This window comes from Apodemus sylvaticus, chromosome 14 (genome assembly GCF_947179515.1).
Source record: "Apodemus sylvaticus chromosome 14, mApoSyl1.1, whole genome shotgun sequence".
NCBI classification, from domain to species: Eukaryota; Metazoa; Chordata; class Mammalia; order Rodentia; family Muridae; genus Apodemus; species Apodemus sylvaticus.
Genome location: NC_067485.1, coordinates 59,253,355 through 59,276,987, shown reverse-complemented (window position 1 = coordinate 59,276,987; position 23,633 = coordinate 59,253,355). Strand labels below are relative to the sequence as shown.

Here is a 23,633-nt window from a genome sequence, read left to right as displayed (position 1 = left end):
CCTATTTGTAATTGCCAGATGCTGGAAAGAACCCAGGTATCCCTCAACAGAAGAGTGGATGCAAAAAATGTGGTATATCTACACAATGGAGTACTATTCAGCCATTAGAAACAATGAATTCATGAAATTCTTAGGCAAATGGATGGAGCTAGAGAATATCATACTAAGTGAGGTAACCCAGACTCAAAAGGTGAATCATGGTATGCACTCACTAATAAGTGGATATTAACCTAGAAAACTGGAATACCCAAAACATAATCCACACATCAAATGAGGTACAAGAAGAAAGGAGGAGTGGCCCCTGGTTCTGGAAAGACTCAGTGAAACAGTATTCAGCAAAACCAGAACGGGGAAGTGGGAAGGGGTGGGTGGGAGGACAGGGGAAGAGAAGGGGGCTTGCGGGACTTTCGGGGAGTGGGGGGGCTAGAAAAGGGGAAATCATTTGAAATGTAAATAAATTATATCGAATAATAAAAAAAAAAATAATTATTTGTCTGAATGATTTCTTTATGTCTCACATTTTTATACCACACAAGACTCTAATAAAATAAACTTCCAAACAATTGTACAATTTTAATATTTATTCTGCTAGTTTTTCCTCATTAAAGTAATGTATGAAAAATCCATTCTAAGATTTTTGAATAGCATTTTATTTTTAGAAGGCAATCTGTAAAAACATAAATATCTTATTCACTTACATATTTTTCCTCTATTTTTGTAGGAAATTTGAAAAGCAGTATAATTTTTGTTGCTATAACAAAATTCCTGAGTCTGGGTACTTCAGAAAGAAAGGACGTAGGTTGGCTGACAGTCTGTGGCAAGGAAACTAAGAATACTAAAGCCCAAGATTGCTCTGCTGAGAATAATTTGAAAAGATTAGACACTAGCTCTACACGGTGGGTATTTGGGGAATATTCACAGATTCACTTCCCACCCCCAAAAAAGGTTTGTGAAGTGTTGTATCTTCTAATCCTGTTCTAGGAGACAAATATTGGCTTACAGGGAGTTTTTGCAATGTGGTTAGTGCCAGATAAATATTCCGGTTACAGTCTTCAGTACCTCATCTTTCTTCCATAAACTGCAGTGCTTTTTACAAATCATTGGACTTGTTTTTCAGAAAACAATCAATAGGTAGAACAAAAGTACTCTTTATATGTAATTATTATAAAGAGTCAGAAATTGATTAAATCTGAGAAAAACAAAGATGTTACTACTTAGATATTAAATTGAAGTCATTTAAAAGGTAAACTGTAAGTTTTCAGAATAAATTGTTCTGCCTTGGCCTAGCCCATTTCAGCAAATGGTTTATTATTAAACAAATCATAGATAATAGGATTATAATTATTGTTTTAAGAACTGTACTATTGTTGAGCATGGTGGTATATGTCTTTATGCCCAGCTTTCAAGAAAGGCAGACAGATCTCTGATTCTGAAGTTACCCTGGTCTATAAAATGAGTACCAAGCTAGCCAGGGCTACATAATAAGACTTTGTCTCAAGTATATTTCATTGTTGTCATCGTTGGTGGTGGTGGTTTGATTTGGTCTGGTTTTTTGTTTTTTTAAGTCTTGATATTTTAGAATTTAGCATGGTAGAAACTATGTATAGGAAAGCCAAAAGGAAATTTGATATGCTTTAAGCTAATCAAAAAAAATTTTTTTAAATTTAAGAATTTGAATGCAGTTATCCTGTATGGATAGATAAATATATCCCAAAAAGCCACAGGAGTTTTTTTTAAAGGTGTGTGTGTGTGTGTGTGTGTGAGAGAGAGAGAGAGAGAGAGAGAGAGAGAGAGAGAGAGAGAGAAGAGGGGAGGGATATGTCACCTGGATATAGGTACCCAGGGAGATTCGAGGCCTTAGGCCTTCCAGAGCCAGAGTTAGGCAGCCGTAAGCCTCCTGATAGGAGTGCTTAGAAGAGAATTCACGTCCTTTGCAAGAGTACTATGTGCTCTTAACTACTGAGCCATTTCTCCACTCCTGAAGCCATAGATTACTGAAGAAAAATATGTCAGTGTCCAGGTGGACTACATTCCTAAGAGCTGTTGGTCAGAGAAGCTTCTGAAGGCCAAATAATACAAACAATAGCTACTGCTCTTAATCGCCCAGAAAATCTTGATGGTAAGACCACAGTACTGAATATTTCACATATTGTAGTCACGGTGCAGAGAGAAATCAAGCTGGAACTCATCTAGATGCTTCCTACCTGCTGACTAACTGCCATAGTACCAGAAGTGTTGTGCAGGCTGCTGAGGAAGGATGGTCACTGACAGTCCTTCAGCTGTGGACTCTGTGTGCAACAATCCTGCTTGACCGGGCAGGATGAGTCCCTTCATGCAATAGTGACTAGTCTGCTTCAGGATAAGCAACTGTTACTTTTCTATTGTTGGAAAGAGACACCATAGCCAAGGCAACTTATAAAAGAAAGCTTTTAATTAGGGGCTTCCTTGCAGTTTGACAGGGGGTCTATGGCCATCGGAGCAGGGAGCATAGCAGTAGGCAGGCATAGCAATACAGCAGTAGCTGAGAGCTTAGATGTTCAGACAACAACCAGCAGGCACAGACAGAGAAACAGATGGAGAGAGAGAGAGACTAACTAGAGTGATAGAGTAGCAAGAGCTTTTGCTCCTAATCCTTCCCAAACAGTTCCATCTGGGGACCAAGTGTTTAAACATATAAGCCTATGGGAGCCATTGTACTTCCAAAGACCACACAACGGCTTTCTGATTGGACTTGATGCCTACTCCACAGGAGGGAATTCTACTACCACAAACCAGAGCAAAAACTCATGGCTAGGAGAGTCATGGATCCTACTGTGGTTCTTTTACCAAACAGACAAGATATGTCCATCAAATTGCCTTCAAATTAATGTTGTTATCAACTTTGGTCAAATGTGTTTCTCTATTCGGTGGTCAGCAGTTACTCAGAAGATTAACAATAGGTCAAAGTACTGAGAAAAAAATGACTGTTGAGTACCCAGCTAGCTATAAATGAGACATCTATATGGCCCTCACCAAGACTCAGGAAACTAGTGCAGTAAGGAGCAGAAAGAATGTAAAAGCTGGAAGGAAGTGTGGGGATTAGTGGGCCACTGACCAGGCATTTAGTGGTAAATACACTCTTGAACTCATAACAGCTGTGATTAACTACTGATGATCTGCACAAAATTGAACCTGTCAGTATCTTGTAGTAGAGGTGGGAAGGCTTCATGGGACCCATTCTCCCATGAGGACTTGCACACAATTAATTGTTGATATGCAGGGAAATTTTCTTCAGTGGTATAGCTACTGGTAAAGTACCCGTGTTTCTATAAGCAACATTAATGAAACTCTCTGAGTCACACACATACATCCCAAGAAAATGACTTTAAAAAGTGAAAGGGAGCTATTTATGGAAAGGAAAGGGATTATCAGGAGTAGGAGGGGGACTTGAGTGGATAATGGGGGCTGCATATGATCAAAATAAAGTAAGGAGATCATGTATAAAAATAATGAGACCTATCTTTGTATATAATTCATATATGCTACTAAAAGAATTTTTAAAATTTACTCCTTTAAATCTGACCTGCATATTAAAGTATGGTGGAAATTTTAAAATAATCAATTGAAATTATATATTTATTTTTTTTAGAAAAAAAGACTAGTCCCTAAAAAAAATAAAAAATAAAAAAAGATTAGTCATATTGATCATTGTGAAAGTCAGATAGTAAGTACATAACAATTATTGTGAACTTATATAGCATCATTTCTCTGCATATATGCATGTGTCCATATGAAAACAGAAGCACATATGTATCAGTGCTCAAATAAATATTGTTGGCTGAAATACAGACATCCTTAAACACATGCTGGATGGTTCCAGAAACCTCTATGGATCCCCAAATCCAAGAATACTCAAGGGCTTTAGATTTCATATAATATATACACATCCTCCTGAATTCTTAGTTATCCCTAAGTCACCGAAAATACCATAGTCACCTGTCAGTTGAAATAGGAATAAGTTATGAGCAATGCATGTTTAGGCTTTTTGATTGTCATGAGCTCATAGCATACACCTACCCCAACTAAGATGGCTGCACCACCTCCAAGCGATATGACCCAAGGACCACAGTGTTTAATGCAGTCTGTCCTTGACAAAATAATAACAAGTTGTTGACCGATACATGACTATAGTTGCTATGTAGGAATTCTACCAAGAAAAAGTCTTGACGTATTCAATGCAAGGATTTTTCCCAAGTATTTTTGCCTAATGGGAACAAGAATGGATTCACAGATCTGAAAAAATACATACTGATCCTCTACCCACACCAGGCTCCTGCTGTGCAGTTAACATTGGTCTTCTAATGTCTTCTAGTATTTAGAACCCTTGGGAATGACCTTGGGGGACTCCTTCACTTTACATGTAAAGTTTACATATTTCATTCCCCTTGCCACACTACAGGCTGCTGAGCAGTCCTTGAATATTCTTATCTCCTAATTTTCCAATTCACCCTTCCCACAAAGTGTTAGGAAGGAGAGCAGCTGCTTGCCTCTACCAAATTGCCTTGCTACATTTTGTCATAACCTAACACTTCCCCTTTCTTGGACAATTGTTCCATTTGGTCTAGGGGATAAAAGACGGCTATAATGAAAAATGTCCTTTATTTCTACTCTTTATCCTGGAGCTTCTGCATACTTTATAAATAAATGTACCAAAGCTGTTATTATTTCACAGATATCTTTATAAAGCAGAGAACCATTTGGTAATCACGGGTATTTTAAAATGCAGTCCATTTTAGTGGGTTTTTAAATGGATGTAAAACTCTACATCCCTCTGACCTCATAGTATGACATCTTAGTAGCTCTGTCATCACAGTGACCAACTATGTAACAAAAACAAATTCAAAAGGAAGGAAAATACTATTTTGACTCTTGACTTCAGAAACGTTAGCAGTTTCTTCATCCAGGCAGATTGTCACAATGGCAGAAACATGACAGAGGCTGATCACTCCTTGACTGAGAGGACACAGAGAAAGGAGATACAGGGAGAGGCCAGAGCAAGCTATAACTGCACCCAGCATGGACACACCCATGATGACTTACTTCTTTCAGCTAAGCCCACTTCCTACTTTTCACCACTTCCCAAAAGTATTATCTTGTTATAAATAAGTTAAGGGATGGAACCGTTCTTCTCTAGAAACTTCACAGAAGGGTGCTTCCCTAATCTCACTGATATTCCACCGGAACAAATTGATAATCAAAACCATCAGGAAAGGCATGAGGCTTTCTCTCCTTCTGATAAAAGAATCCTGTGGTGATGTGAATACCAGAACAATGTCCACTTTGTTCACTTGGCCCTAAGGACCAGTAGTTTAGGCTGGAAAAACAAGTCCAGGACTTGCTCTGCAGCAGGTTCCAAGATTTAGCTCAACCTCAGACATCAAATTAAATGACATCCAAACATGAAATTTCAAGGCATTTGGGGCTTTCTTCTCCAAGCTGTTCTCTTCATGGATTGCTCGACTCTGAAGGAAAGAATGAAAACTCAACAGCTATTCCCTGATAAACTTTTAGAGACCTCTAATGTCTCTGTCTCTTCCTGTTTCAGATGGGTGAATCAAATGAAGACATAGACCAGATGTTCAGCACTTTGCTGGGGGAGATGGATCTCTTGACACAGGTAAAACCCTCCACTTAACCTGAACACTATGGGATGGTGAGGGACTGCAAAATTCAATATGAGTGCTTCCTTTCAAAATGTCAGAGATTCGCAACATCATGTGCCCTGATGTAACTATGTCTGTGTTGGGAGAAAATAGGAAAGCTTCCTATTGGTTCTGCCCCTCAGTGCACATGGCTTGATATAACAATTATACATACAGTTATGTCAGTGTCCGTGTTGACCATGTCCTGTAGAGGAACTCCCATGCTTCCTTCAACAACGACCTCTGAGCAACAGCGCTTACCTACCTTCCTAGGTAGATTGGCTGGCAAATGGTGCTGAGTAACATGCTTTTGTGTCATCCTTTAAGGAAATACTATATTTCAAAGGACTCTTATGACATTCTCAATGGACTGTAAGAACTCAGTCTCCTCTAGGAAGCATGAAAGGCACTCAGCCACAGGCTACACATAGGAGAAAAGCAGCCAGTCAAGACTAGAGTGACCTCACTTTGGCAGATCATCCAGAGCCCAGGAGTCAGAGGCTGAAGGACCACTGACTCAGGTCACAAAGTCCTGTGAGCTTTCCTGTGTCTTTAATGTTCTTACAACTGTTTATTAGTTTCTGAAGTCACTAGACACATCACTTTCCACACACAATGTTAAAATACAGATAAGACAATATTCTAAAAAAAAAAAAAAGATGATAGTGTTAAAGTCTCTTCAAAACAGATGTACAGTCTGTTTTGAAGAAAGTTTGTTCAAGGGAAAATTAACCATTTTTAGTTAGCATCTATTTTCTATTCCCAATAATATTCATAGAAGTTTGGATTCTCTGAAAGAGGAGACAAAAGGTAAAGGCACTTGCTGTCAATTCTGGAGTTCAAGCTCCAGGATTCGAATCATACAAGGAGAGAAGTGATCTTTGCAAGTTGGTTTCTGGCCTTCTTCAAATGGGTAACATGCATGAATGACACACCAGAGCACGTGCGCATGTGCACACGCGCGCACGCGCGCACGCACATACTACAATAGATAATTTTTTAACTTTTAAAAGAACAGAAAAATGTGAGGCTTTAGGAAATCACATTGTTTGAGGGTGGGACGTATGACATAATCACATTTCAGTCGGCCATGATCTTTCTCTTTGCATTTACTCGCATCTTTGACTAATAGAAGAAATTGATAACCTGACTGGTCAGAGTCAAGGACTTTCATTGTCACTCCAGAGTAACAAGGAACTTTATCTCGTCACCTGGGTCTGCCACGGTCAAGGTCAGTTAGGTTTTCGTCTTTGTTGCGCCCAAGATGATGGAGTCCTGAGTTCTCTTGATTCATGGGTGTCTCCCAGGTGGGTCCCAAGGTTTGAGTTTGGAAAAGGAAGGCCCTATCTTGTGCTGTCTACGATCTGTTCTGTAATTTGAACATTTCCAACGTCCTCCTGAGATGATTAGATATTTCCCCAGTCATTCACAGAGCTGCTGTTTTGGTCTCTATGCCTGAATTTTGTGACTGATCTTTTCTCTGAAATTAGAGGTATGATTAAGAGTGATGGATAAACCTGGGTATCTGCAGCTTCTTAAAATAAGCAAAAATTAAAGTAGGTTGAGATGCATTAATGTTATTGTAATACTGAAAAAAATCAAGCTTACAGAAAAATTGAAACAGTTGTATGAAGAATCTCAATTTACTTTTCTCCCAGATTTCTGAATGATTGGCACGTTGTTCTATTTGTATCCCCAGTCTCTCCCTCAAATCCTGATAAAAGCCGCCTTCTAAGTAAATACAAAAATTATAATTTAATAAATGGTATTAGAGTAACGCAGCTGTTAGGAGCTGAAGCTCATGCTTTATAACAGTAAGGAGATTCATGGATCAAGGATCTAAATATGTGAAGGGAGGGAAAACACAGAGAAAAAAAGGTGCTTAAAATTCTAAAATACAGCCACATCTAAATAAGATGACACACAGAAGCTACAAAATGTAAAATGAAATATTTTAAAATGGAAACATTTAATTTCTGCATGGCAAGAAGATAAACAATGAGAATATAATATCAAAAAATCAACAAAAGCAAAAGTAGTGACCTGAGATTGAAGTGGAACAGCAGTAGCTTGGCAGAGACAGGCCCTTCTGGGACGCTCATTTACCAGCTTCTATTGCAATCATCAGAACATTAATGCCCTTGGGGTACACAAGCGATTGGGAGTAAAGAAATCATTGAAAGGATTGTGTAGAAGAATTTCTTCTCCAGATGACTGGACATTTTTTTCCTTTGATGTCACTATGCAAGTCTTTATAAAATTGTGTATAGTAAGTGCCTTCACCAAGTCAGCAAAGTTTCTCTGTTGTTCAGAAAAAATAACTACTTCCTTCTCATTATTCTCAATTAACACAGTCTGTTTCAAAACACATTTTATAGAACAGGATTTTTAAGCTGAAATTTTTTATACTGGAAAAGAAATATGATAAAACATTTTTCAAGTAAAAACACGGTTTTTAAAAGCATATTTGGGGAGAAAAATGTATAAATAGTGAATGGCTTGGGCTTCAGAAATGTTGGTTTTATGACTCACACAAACTGTGGGATCTGTTTTCACAGAGTTTAGGAGTGGACACTCTTCCTCCTCCAGACCCAAACCCACCCCGAGAAGAATTTAACTACAGTGTGGGGTTTAAGGATTTAAATGGTAAGCACAGAAACTTGTTTCTTAAGCAATCTGAAGCATAGCAATGGCGGAAGTCCCCATGGGACTGACTCAGACCATGAAACCGAGGAAATGTGGACATCATAGGAAATAGTGCGGAAGTCCTGGACAGTGCATTGTCATTTACCATGTCTACATTTAATTAATAAAATCAATTACATGTTTTCACCTATAATGAAATCCAAGGCCAGCTTCCATTTATTAAAAGTCTCAAGATAACCTTACCTTTTGAAAAAGAAAGGAACGTTTTTTATCACTAAGGAGTCAGTAAGAAATGTCTCTTCAAGGATAAAAATTAAGTGTTTAACAACAATTGATCATGTATGAATGGGAATTGATTCCAAATACATTTTATTCTAAATATGTATTTTGAATTACATACATGTATTTGAATATAATTTACCTTCAATCCTTCGGAGAGTAAAGCTTTACTTTATAGCAAGATTCTCTTTTCAATTTATTGCAGAGAACTAACTGGTCAATCTGATGTCATTGAAATGATGATAAATCTTGAAATAATCATGTCCATGTCAGTGAGAATTCACTGGGACTCTTGGTGTCAGACACTGAACCACAAGGGCAGCCTTCCTAGAACTCTTGAAAAGAGAAGCCAAGACTCTCAGTGACCCCAAAACATAGCAACTGAAGTGACAGAGAAACTCAGTACAAAACCCAAGTCCCGGCTCCTGGTTCCGTTTCTCAGCCAGCTCTACTGGTTCTACCTTTTGCAGCATTTTCATGATAAGTCCGCAGGCACCGGTGACTTCTGATTGGTCAGTTACAGTGCCCCTCTTTCTAGTGCTCTCTATTTCTACACTCTTTTATTCACCGTAAAACAAAATATATTATTCTGGCCAGCTATGTTCACCAAGATAATAGCATCCACGAAGATAGAGTAGACCACTTTTGGGGGATTTTGACAGCCGTGTCGTCTAACAGACGCTTGCACACAGGGCCTCCAGTGGGTGTTTTGTTTGGGGGTTTTCTAGCTTTATTTTGTTGTTGTTGTTGACTTGGTCTCATGATGGAGTTCTGGCTGGCCTGAAACTTTCTGTGCAGACTATGGCTGCCTTGAACTCTCAGAGATTCACCTGCCTCTGCCTCTGGAAGTGCCACAAATGAGCGCTTTATCATTAGTTCCACTAAAATTTAAATTTAGTCAGTGTTCATACTGCTGTAGTCAACCCCAGGTTTTCTAAACACTTTGAGCTTAGTGTCAGAAAGTAGCAAAGATGATAGTCAAAGAAACCCATAAATCTCTAAGCGCGGTCATGTTACGATGTAGAAACAAGGGGACAAGATGTACGGCTTTGGAAGAAGACAAAGCTACCAAATTCCTAATGTGAATAGAAAGTTAAATTTGTTTAGGATACATCTTTTATTGCCCTCAGCTAAGTTATTGCTAAAATGAGTTTAAAATACATTTAAAAAGTCAATTAAAAATGAATTAATATTTCAGAGAATAACAGACTTTAAAATGGAATCCATTTCTCTTTCCTAATTCTTCAGTATATAGTTCTACATTGATTAATAAAAATTAATCTATATTAAGACATTTAAACTATTGCAAAACATTTTGGGTTCTTTGATGGATTAATAAGATACTAAAAATCATTTTAATGTAAAATGAATTTTCCTTTAGACAGTAATATGAATATCATAATAGGGTTTTTTATTACTAACGTGCTTATAACTGTATACAATATAGCTATAATAATTTAGAATAATGTTCATTATTGTGACTGACCATGTTAGGAAATTATGAACAAGTTTCAGTTTCTGGTCATATCTCTGAAAACTTTTTAAAATACTAATTTTATGCAAAAATAGTTTATAAGAAAACCTGTTTCATTCATCTGATGGTCAAACCTTGGAATGAGTGCCGTAGCAGAACTGATATTCTGACGTGCTGTGCTATACGGCACTGAGGCTACCCAGCAAGGAGCTGACTCACAGAGCTTTCTGCGTTTTACCAGGCTCCGTTTCTGACCGTCCCATTTCCTCATTCTGGGTCACCCTGCACAGGGTCCATCCTTCACTGCATCATCATGCGGTGCATGCCTGATTGCCAGCACAACTCTGCTGATGCTGTCCACCAACGCCACACCCTCCGATCCCGGCAAGCTAGCCAACTTGCTGAGTATGCATGCGACCTTATCTCACCCTTGGGCAAGATCCAAAAGAACTCTCCTCCTTTCCCATCGCCCTAAAAGGCTGTGTTCACTCTACCTAATGACTGCTCTCCCAGCCCACTGCCTCCACAGAACCTTTTCTACTTAGTCTCCTTTTTATTTTCTCTTAGACCTTTGTTGCATTAATTCTGCACGTCAGAATGTAGGGTTCCCTGTGGTTAAGTGGGAGGCTTCCAGAGGTTTGCTCTGCACTTCCTAAGGGTGGGTGAAACCCAGGCCACCACCAGTGGGAGAACTCCCCCTCCACCCATTTCCACTTTCCTTCTCCTCTACTTTTCCAAAGCCCAAGGCTCTTGCACCAGAATATTCAACAGTCCTTATGTAGGATCTGCTCCTGAGTTCAACTCTGACTGCAGCTGGGGACGCTCCAGTACAGAGCAGCGCAGTTCCCCCTTTTCTTCTCCTTAGGAACTTACTTACACCATGCACTGATTGTATTTCAGGAGTCTCGATATGTGGATGCGTGCCACTGCCTAAAAGTGCTTTCAAGCTTTCTTACTGTATCATAGGAATGTAAATAATGGTTCCCACCTGCTTTTTTTATTTAAAAAAAAAAAAAAACTGCTTTCAGGTGCAAATAGTTGGTTTGTTTTTCGATCACTGATGCTATTTTTCCTCTTAGAGTCCTTAAATGCACTGGAAGACCAAGATTTAGATGCCCTCATGGCAGATCTGGTAGCAGACATAAGCGAAGCCGAACAGAGAACCATCCAGGCTCAGAGAGAGTCCTCTCAGAATCAAGATCACGCGGCACTTCTGGAGGCCTCAGAGGGCCGGAGTACAGCCCTGAGAGGTTCCGCAGCAAGCGCTGCTGCTGTTGCTGTTAGCCACTACGAGGAAGCTTTACCACCTCCACCAGCTGAACCCATGCTAGACCTCCCACCCCCTCCACCTCCTCCTCCTCCTGAGCCTCTCACTAAAGTAAGTCCTCCGTGGGACCCAAGATGGCAGGAGCATTGTCATCCACGTACTATCCACCCACCACCTTGGACTTTCTTTGAAGTGACAATTACATCTCTCAGTTTGTATGCCTAAACCTCCGAGGTATTGCGGGAGCAGGGTGGGGGGAGATAGTGTGTATGTATTACAAATCTAGAGAGGCTTCAGAAGCAGTGCTGCTTTAATCTGTTTTCTATTGCTGTAACTGAATGCCACAGATGTATAATGTGTAAAAGAAGCAAGGTTAATTTAGTTCACAGTTTTGAAGGTTGGGGAATATTAAAGTATGGTTCTGGCAACTTCCCGGTTTTAAGAGAGAGTTTTGCTCATGGCCCTCTTGCTTTATGAAGATACCACTGCGTCCCACCTTTTAGTCCTTCACAAGGGAATTAAATTTCAAAATGTCTTTCGGTGAGGACATTTAAAGTATACCCAGTACATATGAAGAACACATTAAGACCAAATACAGTGTTTATCATAGCTTGGGTAAAAGTAATGTGCATATTCCTTAATAATACTCAAGCTTCAGAGGACATGTTTCATTAACTTTGTATGAATTAAGGAATTGATTTACATGTTTCATTGTCCCTGATCCTAGCCCAGAATATAGAAAATAACAGGTTTTGACTTAAGTTAAATTGAATTATTGCCCTGGCAACCCTTTTCAATAGGGCAAAGACCATGTATCTTTGGAATGACTTCATTGGGGAGGGAAAAGATAGGTAATAAATGCTTGATATTTATAAATTGTTAACTTTGTAAAATAAGTACATCGTGCTCATTTGACATGTTAGTTACATGTCTTTCAAAATAAGAGTAAAAACACTTTTCTTAAATTGAGCTCTTAAAAATGTTTTCAAGTGAGACCCCAGCGCAGTGTCCTGTGGGTTTCTATGGTGCTGAATGATGGTGGTCAGAATCATGCAAGGCATCCTAATGGTGCTGGGAGTGCATACGATTTTAAATGTAAAATTTGAGAGTTCCTCACTTTCAAATGTTCCTAAAGTATCTTGGCACTCAAAGTTATTTCAGAAACCAATGTTATTTGAAGATATAATTCTACTTTCAAACAGTGGAGATGTGACACTTTTTTCCTTATCAATATAAACAATTCAACTCCTTATCATTATAGATAGATAGATAGATAGATAGATAGATAGATAGGAGATTCTTAATAGTCCTGTTATTAGGATTTTACATTGTAAAATCAAAGGCGTTTGAACTCCTTTGAAATATAAATATATTTCACACTCTTTGCTAATGTTCTTCTGTGTTCATTAGTGGGGTGTTTCATCTATTTTGTTTTGTTTGTTTATTTTGTATTACCTTGGAGTTTTTGTGATTTATAAGGTTAAGTTTTGGCTTTTGTACTAAAATGTAGGCTGTTAAGGACTCTTTAAAGCTTCTAATAAAAGCTATGAATCCTCCTCTAACTAGATACCATAAACCGAGAGGATGTGTATAATCTTAGGAAGTGCTCAGCTCCCTTGGGATGAATGCTTTAATAGATTCTGTAGGTTGGTGTCTGTACTATTTACTTTTCTGTTGCTGCAATAAAAAATACTACAACCAAAGAAACTTAAAAGAGTTTATTTTAGCTTACAGCTATAAAAAAAAAATCCCACCATGTTGATGGGGGGGGGGGGAGACCTGGCAGCAAGCTTGCAGAGCAGGAAGCTAACTGATCACATTCTAGTCACAGGATAGAAGCAGAAAGCCAACTGGTAGTGGGACAAGGCCAAAGGCTCTCAAAGCCCATTCCCACTGATCTACTTCCTCCAGCAAAGTTCCACATCCTAAAATTTCCATTACTTCCCCAAACAGCACCGCCAGCTAGAGACAAAGTTCAAGTACCTCCATTTATGAGGGATATTGCCTCATTCACATTAACACAGTCTCCTGTTCTGTGAGCTGAGCACAGAGAGCATGTTCTGAGTATTTGATAGTTATTGAAGTCATAGTTTCATCTTCTCAGATGAAATCCTCAAGGCTATAAACAGCAGTTGCTCTCTGCATATTTGAGTGGAATATTTTAGTCAGAGGCATTACTTGCATTCTGAAAATGAAGGATGTGAAATTTGATAATTTTGTTACTCTAAATGAACTAGACCCTAGCACCAACACAAAATTACTCACTGGTTTGATTTATTGGACTATGTTGACTGTCTTGTTCCTTTACAGGAAGAAGAAGAAGCCCAAGCAAAGGCTGATAAAATTAAGTTAGCACTGGAAAAGCTGAGGGAAGCCAAGGTTAAGAAGGTAAGCTCTCAAACACATTTGCATAAGGGAGTGAAATTAATGATGACATATTATAGTTATTGGTAAATAGTATAATAAATGTTCACGTGCCTCTGGGAATTCCAGTCAGTAGTAGGTTATCTGCTTAGCATGCACAAGACCACAGCTTTAACAGTGTCATTGAAAGAAAATGCAAGGAGCACTTTCCAAATGATGTTTAAAGAATTCTCAGAACATAGTGACATGACATCATTTTCCTCTATATAACACCATTTAGCTAATTTGTGATTTCTAGGTAGGGAACCTGCCTCCATTCATTTCTCGTAAGGGCTTTCTGGTGCTCCTTGGCCAAAAGCTCCCCGTGGTGAGAACAAGAGCGTCCAAAAGGGGAGGCACTTGCTTAGTTCACAAGTGACTTTTTGCTGGTTTACACATACATTTCCCCGTGAACCGGGATAGGAGGAGGAGAAATTCCCTTTAACGAGAAAGAAAAAAGTCTTTGGTTTTGCTACTACCTAGGCAAGGGCCTTCTCAGTTCCATTTTGAGAATTTAAAATATGTCCATCCTTGACCCCCTTCCCTGGGGGATATTCTCTTGGGTCTTCCATAGCTGTCTGCTTATAGCAGATGCCACATCCTCTTGGCATGCTTTAATTGGGTCAGACCTTAGCATCCCTTGACTTCACATTTACACAGTTTCTTTGTGAATTTTATGCCCCTTGGGCAGTCTCTAGAACTTAAGCTTGTCTGATTGTCTCCCCCACAAATCAAACATTCGCCATTAATCTAGTTTTTAATCTGTATAAGATTTGAGTTCCTTACCCTTCTTTACCAGTTAGCCTATAATTTTCTTGAACATTTTTGTAAGCATAGGGTGTTTTAGGAACATATGTATTGTATTGTAGTAGAAACCCCTGTATCTAAGCTGATTAGAACACTATATCTACTATTAAGATGTCAGTTGATTTTTTTAGTTAATGAGACAAGTATTCAGTCTGCATCTTACTTCAATTGAAGCATCTGTCATCTCTCACTAAGGGGAATTGTCTTTGTCACATCAATTCTTGAATGAAGGAATTGTATACATGGTGAATAATTTAATAACTATCTCTTGGGTATCCTCACGTCCAGACTTTCAAGGCTCATATGTGAAGACGTGTTCCAGATAGAACTGGTTCAGTCGGCTTCTTGTTCTCTGCGCGTGTGTGTGTGTGTGTGTGTGTGTGTGTGTGTGAGCTCACTGCAACAAGCACCTAAGATAATGACCTGGACTAGTCACTTTCCTCATTGCTGTGATGCATGCCCAACAGTAGCAGTCCTAGAGAGAAAGGGTTGACTTTGGCTCTCCATTTGAAGTTGTAGTTTGTGATAGTGGGGAAGGTATGAAAGCGAGACAATCGGAGGCTGTAAAAGCAGGAGCATACGGTCAGTGGTCACATGGTGTCTGCTGTCTGGAAGCAGAGAGAGATGAATGCTCAAACCCGGAAGCCTGCCATGGACATCTCACAATTATAACTACATATATCACCACCACTCAGGTCGTGAGGGAAGAATTGCCATGCTGTTGTCTGCCATCACCCGTTCTACTGGAATCCCAGTTTGCCTTCTGCTCTAGTCCCTGTAATCTAAGAGCCCCCAGGGGCTGCCCGTCTTGTACAGTGAAGCCAGAACCCTCACAGTGCCCTCCTCCCTGTGTCTGTGTGATCTGGCTGCCATCATCTCCCTAGCCTTAGTTCTCTCCATTATTCCTTGCCCCCTCTCACTCTACATTTACCTCTCTGTAACTACCTGTCCTTGTAACTGTCCTTCAAACACTCCGCAAGTCCTTGTTGGGGGACTGCCTGTTCCTTCCACCCTTACCCAGATTCTCACTAGACTTTTTCTGTCCCTCATTTATGTATTCAGTCACCTTCTAAGTGAGAGTGTCCCCATCACTGTACACACTACTCTCTAAAATTCTCCTCAGCGATTTATCTCCACCCAATGCACTACCCACTCATCCATTGCCTATATTCCCTCTGCACCTCCATGGAAATCCTCTGGAGACTTTTATCCTCTTTAACAATACACCCTGACTTTAGAGGAGTTACCAACTGTGTACAATAGTAAACAAGTCCAGCGAGATTGTTACTTGTATTGAGCTAAGTTCCAGCAAGGGAGGCAAATGCAGTGATGAAAATTAAATCAAGCTCAGGATGGTGTCTCCTGCCTCTTATCCCAGCACTCAGGATCTAGAAGCAGAAGGATTGCAAATTCAAAGCTACCCTGGACTATAACACTAAGTCCAGACCCAGCTAGGACTGTACAGCAAGACCTTCTATTATTGTTATTATTATTATTATCATCATCATCATCATCATCATTATTATCATTATCATCTTCCTTTTCTTTTTTCCTCTTCTTTTCCTCTTCCTCCTCCTCCTCCTCCTCTTACTCCTCCTTCTCCTCCTCCTCCTCCTCCTCCTCCTCTTCCTCCTCCTCCTCCTCCTCCTCCTCCTCCTCCTCTTCTTCTTCTTCTTCTTCTTCTTCTTCTTCTTCTTCTTCTTCTTCTTCTTCTTCTTCTTCTTCTTCTAAAATCCAGAAGCATGAGCCAGAAAAGAAAAAAATGCAAACCATCAGAATCGCTAGGTATTTCCTAAGTCACTCCTCATATCCATTGGTGGTAATGAATCCTGGGCGGGGAGCCCTTGACCAGAGTCCTCAGCAGCAGGAGGCATCTAGGTGTACAGGGCAGGGGTAAAGGTGATCCCCCAAACAGAGGTGAGCGTTGATGACGCAATGCACATCTTAGGCTCAAGTAAACCTTAGCTTGATGAGATGAAACAGAATGAAAGACTATTGACCACAGTTCAATGAGCTATTGAGTAAAAGCAGAGGAAGGAATTGATGTTAATGTGGCAGGTAGGAATCACAAGTGTGGATAGGTAACAGAGTGAGTTTGGACTGTGTCTTAAGTACAAGAAGCCTTTGGGGAGCTATAAATAGGGAGATAGAAGACTAATGAATGATTTTTAAAATCATTCTGGCAGATTCACAGAAAATCAATTGTAGGGATGTCCAGGCGGTCTGTGACTGTGTTGGCTGATCTGGACTACGTGTGTGTTCTGTCCCTTCTTCAGTATCCCATGTATGTCCCTCTCTCACACACAGGGGACTGCATGCTAGGTCAGAAAGGACTATGTTCCTCATAAATAAGAACTGGTGTTCTATAAAGAGAATACAAGTAGCTATGCTCCCATGGAAAATAAATGATAGTAGTAGAGAACGACATAGGGGGACTTGTTCTAGATTGTTCTAGCACAGATATGCATGTGTTGGCTTGGGCTACAAATGAGCAGCAGGTGTGGGTATACTGTATGGAATGACTTTGCCTATGGATGCAGATAGGAGAGAAAAAGAACAGAGAGGCTGCAGCAGGAGGATCTCGAGTTCAAGAGAATTCTGATCACACCAGGGGACCCTGTCCCATAAAACTCCAAGGATGTGGGATGTCCTCACTGGTAGGATGTTTTTCTAGCATGTGCAAGGTTTTATCCTCCCTCGAGAGGGAGGATGGGATGGAGGGAGAATGAGTACATTTTACAAAATTATAATTATGCACTTTTAAACCACGGGACTGTTTGCAACTGAGGGCTACAATGTATGATTTCAGAAAAGAAATGAGAAGTGATGTGTCTCTTACAGGAGAAGGTGGGGCAAGGAGCAGACACAGTGACTTTGCTCTGGCTGGTCTGTGGAGACCATGGGGCCTTTCGGCTCCTCCCTGCCATCTACCAGAAACAAGATAGCTTTGTTCCTTTTAGTTACAGGGACTTATGGCAGTAAACACAAGGCACAACCTGCCCAGAGCCATGGAAGATCCACTCATCAGTGAGGAAGGGAGGAAGGTTCCTGACTCTCCGACTGTATGTTTTAAGACGCTATATTTTTATGTGACACAGCACATTAAGCAAATAATAGAAATGCTCCACATTTAAGGGAAATAACTTAGAGTGTTTTAGATAATAAAAGCGAGTTAGAGGAAGGCTGAGGAGCAAGATCATTCTTAACCCAAACTTAAACCCCAAGTTTAAGGGCTGCCTGAGTTACACTGAGAGACCCTGTCTCATAAGAACACAAGGGTTTCCCCCTTCCCCATTAGAGTATTTGCTCTTAAGGATTTTGTGAGATGCTGACCTTATTTTGAATTACAAATGATGTACATAGCTTATAGCACCAAGCTTTTGAATCTGGAAACACAAATCTGACTAATTCGTTAATTTAATTTATTCTACAGTTCCTTAGCAGAAGAACAATTCCATTTGTAAATCTTATTATAGATAGAAGTCCAAAAATTTAATTTGCATGATTTAAGGCTAAAATACTTCCCATTAAACAACTTGTAAGTAAAAATAAGATCCCATTTCCAAGGCATTTGGCCCCATAGAAGATCACGTGATAATTTAATTACATAGCATCGTGGTGATGTGGTACGGTTCCGTGTTGGCAGAGTACCCCTCTGCAGCTTGCAAATGTATAGAAACTGTGAAGAATCACAAGCACGATTTCTTCCTATTCATTCACTTAATTTTTCTAAACTCTACAATTATGAATATTCATGAATACATATGGATTAAACTTAGTTTGCAGTTGGTGCCAAAAAGAAGCCTCCTCCATCATTATGAAACTATGTGATTTAGCAGTGTCTCCTTCCATCTGAAAATGAAAGGGGAAAGCAACATATGTTTTCCTTTCTAAAGCACCTCTAAGCAGGAGTGAAATGTGGTCAAATGTCGTGATTTTCCTTTATCATAAATATTGCTCTCAAAGCCCTAACATCAGTGGTGTTTCCCAGGAATGTAGCTATTCTATCCCCATAATTCTCAGCAAAGAACAGCATGCATGCCTTCCACAGAAAAATACAAAAAAGACCCAACTCTAGTCCAACTAAAAATGGTATAATCATCATGACAACCAGGGGGCGCTCCAAGGTGACACTTGTCCCCTCCCTATGCCACCAGACTATTGAAATAATGAACCTTGAAGAATTAAAATTTTACCAGTAACCCCATGCAGAAGAAAGGCTTAAACTCTGCCACCAGCCTGTTCTAGTTTCCTTCTGTTGATGGGATTTCAAAACCCTGATCAAAAGCAAATTAGGAAGGAAAGGGATTATTTGACTTGCACTTCCAGATCAGGAAAAATCTTTGAGAGAAGTCAGGTTAGAATTGAAGACAGAGACCTGGAGGCGGGAACTATGGAAGGAATGCTGCTTGCTAGCTTGCTCGTTGGCTAACGCATAATATTCACGTTTAGCTAGCATTTTATACAGTCCAGTACCACTTCTCTGAAGAATGACGCTGCCCACCATGAGCTGGGCCAACCTGTATCAATTAACAATCAAGACAATCCCTTGCAGATACGTCATAGACCAACCTGATAAAGACAATTACTCAATTAAGAGTCTTTTTTCAGATAATTCTAGGCTGTCTCGAGTTGTCAGTAAATGGATACAACCAGAGGAAGAACCTTTCTTGGGAAGAGACTTTATACAGTTATGACACTTTGAGAGCACCTTGTAGGTTGGACAGGCGTCAAAGCAACAAGTCAGTGATAGGCAAGGCCAAGCCTTAACCAGGACTATTTAATTACACACATCTCTGGCCCACTCTTTAAAGCTCTTGCCAACGCCCTAAACAATGAGGCCTCTGCACCCCTTTGTCTCTTTTTCTTCTCAGTATAGCCTTACTTAATAAGTCCCTTTAATTGGCACACTGGGGACAATGGCAAAGCCTAGCTTATCGAGGCTGCCATACCATAAAATTTCCCTTAACAATGGGACTTCAGAAAAGATACAAGGAGATCTTTTAATCGAGAAATGCTGCCAGTCCTAAAAAACGAAATGGGAACAAAAAATGGAAGGATGTTGGAAAAATGTGAAGCGAGTGCTTCTTCAGTTCTGTTTGCTTTCTGTCTCCCCACCAGAAATCAGTGCCTTGAAACATGGCTTTGTTTATTGTCTGGTTTGTGTTTTGTGAATTTATTTCTCCTCCTGTGTTTTTCTGATATATGAAGGAGTTAGTTCACAATGAGGTCAGAGGATGCCTTCCACTTTTTAACTACATTTCTACTTGGTCTTTGAGAGCTTTAGGCATGTACACAATGTACTTTGATCATATAAAACCCCCATAATCCCATCTCTATCCCCTCCAAGATCCCCTACCATATCCCATGCCAACTTAATGGTCTCTTTTTTCTTAATGGTCTCATTGAATTCAGTTAGTGCTGAAAATATGAACCTATACACAGGCCCATCCACTGGAGAATGTGCAACCTGCCAGGGACCATATCCCTGAAGGAACGGATTCTTCCCCTCCCAAGTGTTCTCAACTAATAACTAATAATAGCTTCAATAATAATAATAATAGTTTCAACTAATAATAGCTTCTTAGGTAATGGTAGGGATTCATGAATCCCTCTCCCATGCTGGAACTTGGTCCTGATCCTGATCAAGTTTTCTACAAACAACTGCAGCTGTTGGGAGTTCACAAGACAGCAAACCTGTCATGTCCAGAAGATGCTCCTTTACAGTAGTCATCATCAGCATTTGGTTCTCACAACCTTTTCACCTCCTCTTCTTGAGCTTTACAGGGATGGATGGTATATAGATGTATATATATATATATATATATATATATATATATATATATATATATATATATAGTGTGTGTGTGTGTGTGTGTGTGTGTGTGTGTGTGTGTGTAATGCTAAGCACTCAGAGTCACTTATTCAATGCACTTTGACCAATTAAGTCATAACCTACTTATGCAAGAGTTTGCATTACTCTATGGATAAAAAGATACATATTTAGAAGGCAGTTTGATACTACAGCCACTTAGTAAAATAATAGATAGAAGTAGGTTTTCCTCTGTGACCCTTTCCATGGTCCCTTCAACCTTGGGTTCTTGGTCCAGTTTACAGTACCAGGTGTGGGTTCTGTCCTGTGGATCAGACTGTAAATCCACTCAGACAGTGATTGGTTACCACCCATAACAACCACGCCACTGCTACTGGTGGAGAAAAGTCAACAGTCTTACCCAACTGTGAACGTAGTGAGCTACAGTAGCAACAGTCTATCAAGATGTCCACGGGATGCATTCCTAACATTCAGTGATGGAAACCTTAAGCTTAGCAGACTGCCCCAGGTGCTGAAACTAACTGACTGGTCTGTGGCTTCATCTTCAGCTTGTAGTTAAGGTGCACATGGATGATAACAGCACCAAGTCACTGATGGTGGATGAGCGACAGTTGGCTCGGGATGTTCTGGACAACCTTTTTGAAAAAACCCACTGTGACTGCAATGTGGACTGGTGCCTTTATGAAATATATCCCGAACTGCAAATCGGTACGTCTCCTCCCCACGTCTGGCTTACATTTCAAAAGCCTCTTTGATTATGGGTTTTAGTCTGTTTTAACCATTCGTTTCAATATCTCAAGACATGACATGTGTCTCTGACCTCATCGGAGATAAATCCTTGCTTCTTTGTTTCTTTGTGGCAGACACTCAGTTGGTAGAGCGTAGCCAGGCTTTGGGTGATATGAACTTCATTACTGTCACCTTCCTAGTCACCCTAAAAAAGGGAAAGAAAGGGGCAATGTGGTTCATCCTGTTACATGCTAGGAAACTCATCAGATTGCAGGAGATCCTGGGTATCTGTCAGCTACCACTCCTTTAAAGATTGCTTCCCTGAAACATAATGTGGCTGCCAGACCTACATCTATGCTCACTTCTCTGTCCAAACTTGACTGGTCCCCAGAGAGCAAAGAGAAGTGAGATAAATTGACTCTCTCTCTCTCTCTCTCTCTCTCTCTCTCTCTCTCTCTCTCTCTCTCTTTTCTCTCCTCTCTCTCTCTTCTCTCTTCTTCTTCTTCTTCTTCTTCTTCTTCTTCTTCTTCTTCTTCTTCTCTCTCTCTCTCTCTCTCTCTCTCTCTCTCTCTCTCTCTCTCTCTCTGTCTCTGTCTCTGTCTCTCTCCTTTCAGCAGTTTAATAACTTCTCTCCTCCTTCCCACTCATCCTCTGGGCAATGCTGTCTCCCAAGAGAGCTGTATAAAACTCAAAATTATCTGCATTTGAGGCTTTCGGGTAATATTTTCTACAGAAAAAAAAATGGTCCACATTAAAACCATTTCTTAACCAAGCATGGTGACACATGCTTGTAACTCCACCCCCGGAGAGGCTGAGGCAGAAGGAGGATGAGTTCCAGGCCAATTCAGCCTACACAGAGATACTCTATCTCAAAACTGTCACAAAACAAAGAGACAACAGAACAAACAAAGGCTTAATGTTTCCTCCAATTCTGAATGCAAAAACAGGGAAGGAGCAGCTTCCTTTGCTATCCAGGTGTTTGCTTATTATCCTTAGAGTCTTAGAACAATAGCTTAGGAGTTTCACAGTTTGCATTCTCTTTGGTCTTCCCATAGTATTTACCTCTGCTAAGAATGTTTTCAAAGGAAAAACAAACACTAACAATTAAAAAACAAGATAACTCACTATGGCCCAAAATACTGAAATTTCCACTGTTTATCATGATTTTATGTAAAATAAATTTAAAACCTGACATTGACATGTAAAAATGGTAGGAATGTTACAGGCAAGGGTGTTAGTTCACAGCACAGCCACTGAAGTTCCCCAGTTCTCATGCCTCTGTACAGCAGACTGTACAGAGACATGTTGCTACTTCAGGAAAGGAAATGAGAGGTTGGGGACAAGATACACAGGGGCCTGGAGGTGTGCCCTGCAAGAAGGAAGAGTAGGAGCCGTGGAGGTCCCCAGTGACCTTTTATGAGTCATTACCATAGTGGCCACCTCCGTCAACTTCAGATACCTTTATTCAGAGTATGTGCCTTTGGCTGAGTAGATTCAAACCCAGGTAAGTAAGGGCGGCCAGCCTTTACAGCCCTTGTGAAGCATTGTGCTTAACTCAGCAATAATCTCTCACCTGAAATGTCCTTTACTTCATCAGAGAGAATTTTTGAAGATCATGAAAATGTTGTTGAAGTCTTATCCAACTGGACAAGAGACACGGAGAACAAAGTACTGTTTTTGGAGAAAGAGGAAAAATATGCCGTGTTTAAAAACCCTCAGGTAAAGATGGCCTGCTTTTCCCTAAACTATGTAACAAGGGAAGAAGTTTTTGCCACCCATGTGCTGACCGAACCATAATCTCAAGAAATCTCACAAGTGTGTTGCTTTCAAATAAATACAAACTTAGAAATGCTTCAAAAGATTTAAGAAGGAAACTTTTTTCTCTATCTTTTTCATTCAAAATTCAAAGCATATTTGTTGTCTAACTCTCCTCTTGCATCTGAATTTTTATTAGGCTCCATTAGCCCAGTGTGCCTTGATATACTATAGATTATTATTTTTTCTATTGCAAAGCACTGCATTTTTTAGTTCGTATTTGTTGCTTATTGATACTGTAATAACTTAAGTAAGGCACAGGGAGGTATGAGCTTCAGAACCAGCCACCATATTTTTTTAAAGTAATGATGAGGAAAGATTTATTTACAGTTTGGGCCAGAGTTTGTGAAAGAAGAACAATTAGTTTCTCTTTACCTTTTCTGTGGTAGAATTATATGTTATGGAAAAGATACAATGAAGGTCAGGAAATACTCACGATAAACTCAGTCGGAATGGTGTGGACTCTGTTCCTTGCAGGCACTTGCCCACTCTGCTGATGCAGCTACAGCCCATCTTCTATCTACATGGGGGGCTTACAGAAGCCACCCCACGCATCACGTCTTTATGGGTTCCTAGCCGCACTGTCTCAGGAGCACCCTGAGACATTTATATAACATTTATTGTGATTTCCTTAGGCAATTGACACAGACACAAAAGCACCGTTCTTATATTTGAAAGTGCATCCCTCAAGTCATATAT

The 23,633-nt window shown here is 40.0% G+C and overlaps 1 protein-coding gene across 2 annotated transcripts in view; it reads left to right on the top strand.

The window, feature by feature from the left end:
- Apbb1ip (amyloid beta precursor protein binding family B member 1 interacting protein) overlaps window positions 1-23,633 on the top strand; it is a 96,775-nt gene that overhangs the window by 39,671 nt on the left and 33,471 nt on the right. The window contains exons 2-8 of one of the 2 annotated variants that reach the window (XM_052156253.1): window positions 722-896; window positions 5,585-5,656; window positions 8,240-8,327; window positions 11,160-11,458; window positions 13,658-13,735; window positions 20,939-21,098; window positions 22,717-22,838. In XM_052156253.1, the coding sequence (XP_052012213.1) occupies window positions 5,585-5,656; window positions 8,240-8,327; window positions 11,160-11,458; window positions 13,658-13,735; window positions 20,939-21,098; window positions 22,717-22,838 (819 nt within the window). In that variant the 5' untranslated portion in view covers window positions 722-896. The remainder of the gene's footprint in view (window positions 1-721; window positions 897-5,584; window positions 5,657-8,239; window positions 8,328-11,159; window positions 11,459-13,657; window positions 13,736-20,938; window positions 21,099-22,716; window positions 22,839-23,633) is intronic. The other variant, XM_052156252.1, reaches the window with a different exon arrangement.